The sequence below is a fragment of the Nelumbo lutea genome, chromosome 5 (assembly GCF_056320005.1).
Source record: "Nelumbo lutea isolate HS-2025 chromosome 5, American lotus-T2T, whole genome shotgun sequence".
In the NCBI taxonomy this organism is placed as follows: Eukaryota; Viridiplantae; Streptophyta; class Magnoliopsida; order Proteales; family Nelumbonaceae; genus Nelumbo; species Nelumbo lutea.
In genome coordinates this window covers 85,582,320-85,589,280 of record NC_142688.1, presented here as the reverse complement: position 1 = coordinate 85,589,280, position 6,961 = coordinate 85,582,320, and the positions used below count along the sequence as shown (strand labels likewise).

General features: G+C 40.9%; 1 protein-coding gene across 1 annotated transcript; it reads left to right on the top strand.

Annotated features, from left to right (window-relative positions):
- The first annotated feature begins 1,904 nt into the window (after positions 1 to 1,904).
- On the top strand, positions 1,905 to 6,961 carry LOC148853246 (serine/arginine repetitive matrix protein, putative (DUF936)). The gene is made up of 4 exons (XM_088947785.1): positions 1,905 to 4,023; positions 5,008 to 5,229; positions 5,454 to 5,545; positions 6,012 to 6,961. The coding sequence occupies exons 1-4, from the start codon at positions 2,878 to 2,880 to the stop codon at positions 6,754 to 6,756; spliced, it is 2,205 nt and encodes a 734-aa protein (XP_088803911.1). The 5' UTR covers positions 1,905 to 2,877; the 3' UTR covers positions 6,757 to 6,961.

Sequence of the window (6,961 nt, the reverse complement as noted above, 5' to 3'; positions counted from 1 at the left end):
AACTCGGACAGTCAAACCGCTAACTCAAAAACCGGTAGCTACAATGATTCTATTTCCAAGTCAGTTTTTAAAACCTTGACCCCAACTTTCTTGAATGTAAGAAGCAAGAATTTGAGACTGTTAATTTTTTGTCAACATTTAGATGGTTGATAAAGAAAATTAAATGACACTCAAAGGGCATTTGTGTCCTTTTCAAATGTCACTTAACTATAGATTAACTACTGATTAATGGCAAGTATTGAATTGTCACATTTTAAAAGTTCAGGTACTAAATTGTCACACTTTAAAGTTTGAAGACCAAAGTGGCACTACGCACAAAGTATAAGGTATTAATTTGGAAAATTTTCTAAATTTTAATAATATTTCTTTGGCTCGGCTTAGTAGTTGCACAATTTTTAGCAAGGTTTTTAAAACCAACCCAAATAACAAACCGGTGAGGGGTTTGGTTCCTAAGTCGAATTGTCGGCCTATTCTAACAAAAAATATTAAAAAAATAAAAAATAAAAAATGGTCAAAACCATTCAAACAGTTAATTGCCTGGGTCAACGGTTTGCTGAACAAAATGAACGGTTTTTGGAGAAAATATGATTTTGGGGAATGATTGATTCCTAGTTTTCCCGATCTGACCATCCGGTCCGGTCTAGTTTTGAAAGCCATGATTTTTAGAATGCTTATATATATTTGATCTGAAAAGTAAAATTGAATATGATAGAAATGCATACATTGAGATTTGCGGTGGTGTTCATAATTTAATAATGGATATGACATGATAATGATGATGATGAGAATGATGGGCAGTCTTTTAGAACCATAAACATGAGACACGGGATGAGATGCTCTTTTTATTGAGAATTGAGATATAGGCTAAGGCTTGCTAACCTATAAGCATATATAATGGCTTTTGTGAATTCAATTCAAGAAAAGAGGCTGATGCAAATTTACTGCATCCCTTAGCCTCTGGGAGCTAAAGGGAGTCTGTGTTTATGTTTTATCAAGCATATAATCCTTTGTGAATAATAATCAGGAGTGAGGAAAGAGGATATTTTTATTTTGGATAAATCACGAAGACCCCTTATACTATGGGATCTTTGGCAAAAACCCCATATACTTTGTTTTGGGGTAAAGACCCTCTTTGTAATATGACCGTGAGACAAAGACCCTCTTCCGTTAGTTGTTGAAATTTGTCATTATAATATTTTTTAATCCTTGTCCCCTTGTAATAACTATTTCCCCAAGCCGAACTTGAGTAGCTCTTAAATAACTCGGCTCGTTGCCACCCCTAACCAGGAGCTTCCATTGACCGGTAGTGTATCTAGGTCTCTTCGGATTCACAACTTCACACTGCTATTGTTGTTCCAACTGAGCAGAGCTTCCCCCAGTCGGAACATAAGGAGGAGCGGAAATAAATGGGGTTGCAGAAATCTGTTTGTCACTCATCGAATCTCAAAAAACAAAGACAAAATAGAACAGAAAGGGAAATGAGAAGAAACCCTAATGGTCCAGAAACAACTCGAAAACAATGTTCATCCCACACCTCCTGATGATCAGAATTCAAAACAATCAAGAAAAACCCCATAATCAAATCATCCATTCATTCAAGGCTCAGATGCACCATCGAAACATTCAGTAAAGTAGAAATGGAGAGGGGAAAGAGTGAGAGAACCATTAATTCATCGACATCGATCTTGACAAACTCCATGTCGTCTTTGTATTTGGCAGCGAACTTGTCGAGTGCTGGCTCCATGGATCGACAAGCCCCGCACCACAACACCGTGAAATAGATCTTGGGAGGAAAAAGAAAACATGGGATGATCCCTAATTGTCAGGTTTAATTCATATGCATTATTAAATAGCTGGGAGAGAACCGTGTTTTACTATTTTTTTGTTTAGTGGAAATTTTGCAGGAGCCAAAGTGAGCTTTCCATCGCGTTGTGGAATGGAATGCGACGATGCGAGACGTCTTCGATGGACCATTGCCGGCAAAGAACACATCTTGCATGTCAGATTGAGATGAACCCAGTGTTTCCATCGTCACTGCAGGTGCCACCTTTCCCAATCCCAAACTCTGATGTCCAGGGAACCTCATATTCTCGCCGTACCTCCTCGAAATTCTGATATTTGAACAGTTTGGACAGAACATATATAACAGAGGAAAGTGGGAAGAAGAAAGGGGAGGAGAGAATGGGAAAGGGGAAGAAGAGAGATCAGAGAGAAAGAGATGTGAAGAAATTACCGCCACTTTCGTGTATCGTAAAGTCGGGAAAGATGAACAGTATTTTCTCTCAGTTGTCTAAATAATTATTATAAATATAGGGATTAAAAAATATTACAACGGCGGATTTCAACGAAAAACTAACGAAAGGGATACTTTGTCTATCATAATACAGGGGTCTTTGTCACATACCCTATAGTACAGGGGGGGGTTTTGTAATTTGCCCTTTTATTTTATTGATGATTGGGAGAGAATACTAGAATAGAGATCCCATTGTCCATGGGCTTGGGCTGGATGGGTGCCGCCGTGACCATGACCATGAGCCCGTGATTCCTTCCGATTCCGAGTCCTAATGGCAATTCAATTTCCGTCCGTACGGAAAATGGGGAATTCAAAATGGGAATGGAAGAGATTAGAGAGATTAGAAAAGAAAGCGGGCATTTGAAATTTGAAAATTGTAACGGCAACTTTTCTTTACTGGTCACCGGCTGCGACTGCCAGGCCCACGTATAACATCAGGAGATATATGAATATGGGAGATTGGGAGTATACCCTGACCCTGTCTGTGTCTGTTGTCCCTTTGCAAATTTTGCAGCGAAGAGGGCTGAGACCGGAGAGAGAGAGAGAGAGGAGTTTTCTCGACACTCGACACGGATATTGGATGAATGATGGCGTCCCTCACACCTGGCATCCTCCTAAAACTCATGCAATCCATGAATTCTGACACCAAGGTCGCCGGCGAGCACCGCTCTGTCCTCCTCCAGGTTATTGGCATCGTCCCTGCACTCGCCGGTTCCGACCTCTGGCCCAATCACGGCTTCTACGTTCAGCTTTCCGACTCCGCCAACTCCACCTACGTCTCCCTCTCTGACCGTGACACCGATCTCATCCTAACCAACCGTCTCCAGCTTGGCCAGTTCGCCTATGTTGACCGCCTCGACTTCGACTCCCCTCCCGTTCCCCGTGTTTCCGGCATCCGCCCCATCGCCGGTCGCCATCCCTTCGTCGGAACCCCTGAACCACTTATTGCTCGCTTCTCGGGTTCCGATCGTGGTTTCGTCATTCAGCCCGTTTCCGATTCCGACCGTTCCATTGATCCCATTGCCGCCTACTTATCTAACAAGAAACCCTCCGGTGATACCAAGCCGAAAACGAAGAACCTAGCCGATAAGGATCAGGACAGACCGGTTCTAGCATCACGAGATAATGTTCCTTCTGTTACCACTGGAAATGCTAGGAATTCAGACGAGCTGAAGCCTCCACAGAAGCCTCGTCGCTTCTCATCGCCATCTTCGGCAAAGCATAATCGATCTGTATCGGCCGGGAAGAAGAATGGACCCGGCACTGAAAGGGAGCCCTCGCCTGCAGGCAAGGCTAATTCGAGGTCGGCATCGCCAGTGCCTTCCAAATGCGTAGTTCCAAGCTTGGTTGTGGCTAGGGATGAGAATTGGAAGACGTCAAGGGAACCTGCAATTATTGTGCCCTCAAGATACCGGCAACCATCGCCTACTGCACGGAGGCAGGCTTCTCCAAGTGCGCGAAGGGCTTCTCTTTCTCCAGGGAGAAGGCTTTCCGGTGGATTGAAAGTCTCTCCTGTCATTGCTGCTGCAGCGGATTCCGCTAGTAAAAAGAAGATGGCTACCATTGTTGCAGGGATTTCGAAGGTTTCGGATGCTCTAGTGGGGTCTACCAAGGCAACGAGGAAAAACTGGACAGAAAGAGAATCATCAGATGTTGCATCCACGGAGGATCAGAAAGACAAGGTGGTCTCAAAACAGAAAACTGATCCGCAAGCTATTCTGCGTGCACAGGTATTTCATTCTTCTTTACCTCTTGTCGTCGTTATGATGCTTTGTCCTTGCAAGTTTCTGTTCAATTGATGTTTGTTCATTAGTTGTGATATAATAGCCATTTGGAAAGTTGTTTGATATAAGCATTGAATTTCAGCTTTTCGCTTTCTCTTGTTTAGTGCTTAGTACTGTTGATTGTCTTTCTCTTATTGCTTTGGTGCTTGCTTAATTTTTGGTTCCACAGCTTGTTCCATAATCGAAGTAAGTCACTTCCATTTTCTGAACTTTATGGTACTAGTTAGCCAACCTGAATCTACATTACGGTTAAATGTCTCCACACATGCAAAGCTTCTAACAAATGTCAAAATTAATTAGTGCTGCTTTTCCAAGTAGGCTCAGGCCAGATAATAAAGCAAACGAGCAAGGTCTAATTCATTTGTAAGACCACGAAACTGTCATTGATTAGAAGACTTTCAGACCAAAGTGTATGGACTGATTGAAATCAATTATGCATATCTCTGGTATAGAACTGTTTTTTTTTTTGGTATAGAACAGGAATGACCTTAAAAGCAACCACTGAATTACGCAAATATGTACATAGATATGACATTTTTTTTGCTTGGCTCATTCCTTCTTTAACTCGTTAACACGAATGTGGGCATAATAGATTGAAATCAATTATGCATCTTTGCCTCTTCTATAAGAATTCAAATGTAGACATTGTTGAATTACTTCTGCAGCTATTTTTATTTCTGAAAAGATAAGTACCATCAGATGGTAGATCTATCCCTACGTAGCCCAACGATAGAAACAAGTAAAATGAAGCAATAAAGCAATGGAATATGTGCAAAGCAGCTGCATCACTTCTACTGACCTTATCTGTAATAATTCAAATTTAAGAACTACCGCTTCAGCTATTTCCACCTTATCTGTAGTTGGCATTCGGCTATATATTTTGGTCTTGTGAGATCACAAAATTTTGGGGATTTTGTCATAATTTTCCAGGTTGCTATTGCAAATAGACTGAGTGATGCCAGTAGTGGACCACCTGATCATGGGGATACTTCAACTAATGAGAAGCCAAAGTCTAATTGTAAAACCGAAGGTTCTCTGCTGTCTCAGAAGCATAACTGCATGACTCCAAGAATAACTGTTCATGATCGGAAATGGACTGATGGAAGCATTCCATTGGATGCTGTCTCTGCTAACCTCGCAAGGCTTGGAAAGGTATGAATAAAATTGACGAATTTCCTGTTTGGTTGAGTTGGTTCAAGAAGGATAAAAAATGAAAAAAAAAAAATCCTTTTCAACTTGGAAGATTTTCAAACTCAGTCAAGTTTGGCCAAGATTTATTTCTTAGATAAATCAATTCTTCTTCTTTTTTGTTTGACTCCTCGCATTTTCAAATTAGTTCTTGGACTAATCATAGATGGACCTTTTACCATGTGCAGGAGGCTTTACATAGGAGAGCTATGGCTTCTATAGCTGCTGCGGAGGCCTTAGAAGAGGCTAGTGTTACTGAATCTATTATAAGGAATTTAAGGTAAATATCCGAGTGGTTTGTCTTTTTCCTGGCTGTGAAGTAGGGGGATTCTAGGTTTATCCAATAGTGCCATTTCAATCACTAAGGAAGAAAAGGACGATTTACATTATCTATGCGAAGTTATGAGATATAGTCTGTTCTTGTGCAATACTCCCAGGTTATTTTTTACTTTGTCACTCGTTTACCTATACTTGTTAAAGCATATTCGGAGGAATGCTAGCCAGGTGGCTACCCTTTTGAATGCACTACAGTCATGGTGGGAGCCATGCTGTAATATTAGAATGTCCTGCTTTATTGTAGCACATAGGGAATGATTGCTTAATGCGTATGTACATCCCTCAAATTTGTTCTTTTATACAGGTTGCATGTTGTTATTAGGGGCCACTCATGTCCAAATAGAATTAGAATAACTAAAGTTAATAATTTGGAATTGGTGACTAATTCTTCCCTGTTGCTTTTATGTCAGCATGTTTTCAGATGTATGTTCTTCGTCTAAGGCTGAAAATCCATTACCCACCATTGATCGGTTCCTATCAGTTTATGAAGATGTGCTCAAATCAAAAGCAGTTGTCGAATCGGTTGCAAATAGTCGCCTTTCTGATAGAACTGATAATGCCACTTCAACAGAGCGTTCAAAATCCATTTCTTTGTGGGTTGCAGCAGCTTTGGCTACTGATCTTGAAATTGTCTCTCTAATAAGTAGCACTAAAGTCAAGAACATTGAAAATCTTACCAATTGTGCTCTTGATGTACGACCTCCATCACCTTCAAGGATCAGTCTATCCAAGCGGCAATCACTTAGTACCCCAGGGAAAAACCATGTTAAAGTGCAGTCATTATCCTCTGATTCTGTTACTGGATCATGGTCAAGGGTTTCTGGAGTCAAGGAGACGGTGGAGTTAACAAAAAATTTGCAGTCAGAGATGCAATTGTGGTTTTTGCGGTTTGTTGAAGAGTCCTTGGATGCAGGTTTCAGGGTGTTTAGGGTCTGCTCAAATGATGGCAAGGGAGTATTCCATCCAGAGAATGGCCCACTTGCTGCAGTTCTTTCACAGCTGAAACGAGTCAATGACTGGTTAGATCGCGTGGGGGAAAAACGAGAGGAGTTGTTAATGGAAAAAATTGAACGTTTAAAGCGAAAGATTTATGGCTTTGTCATTCAGCACATTGGAACGGCTGTTGATGACTCCACTTCATTTTCAATGGCTTGATTCTGTTGGTTAGCATTTTACCGTATATGAAACAAGCATTTTTGTTTCTCCAAGTATCATGAACATATCTTGCTATTCCAGCACAATGACCTTGAATAATTAAATCCGTAGATAAGAGATGTAATTGTTCTGGTTCGATTGGTTCATTTCTTCTGTGATATAGCTTTCAGAATAAGCAATTAAAATTGCGAAGTTTTTCCTCAAA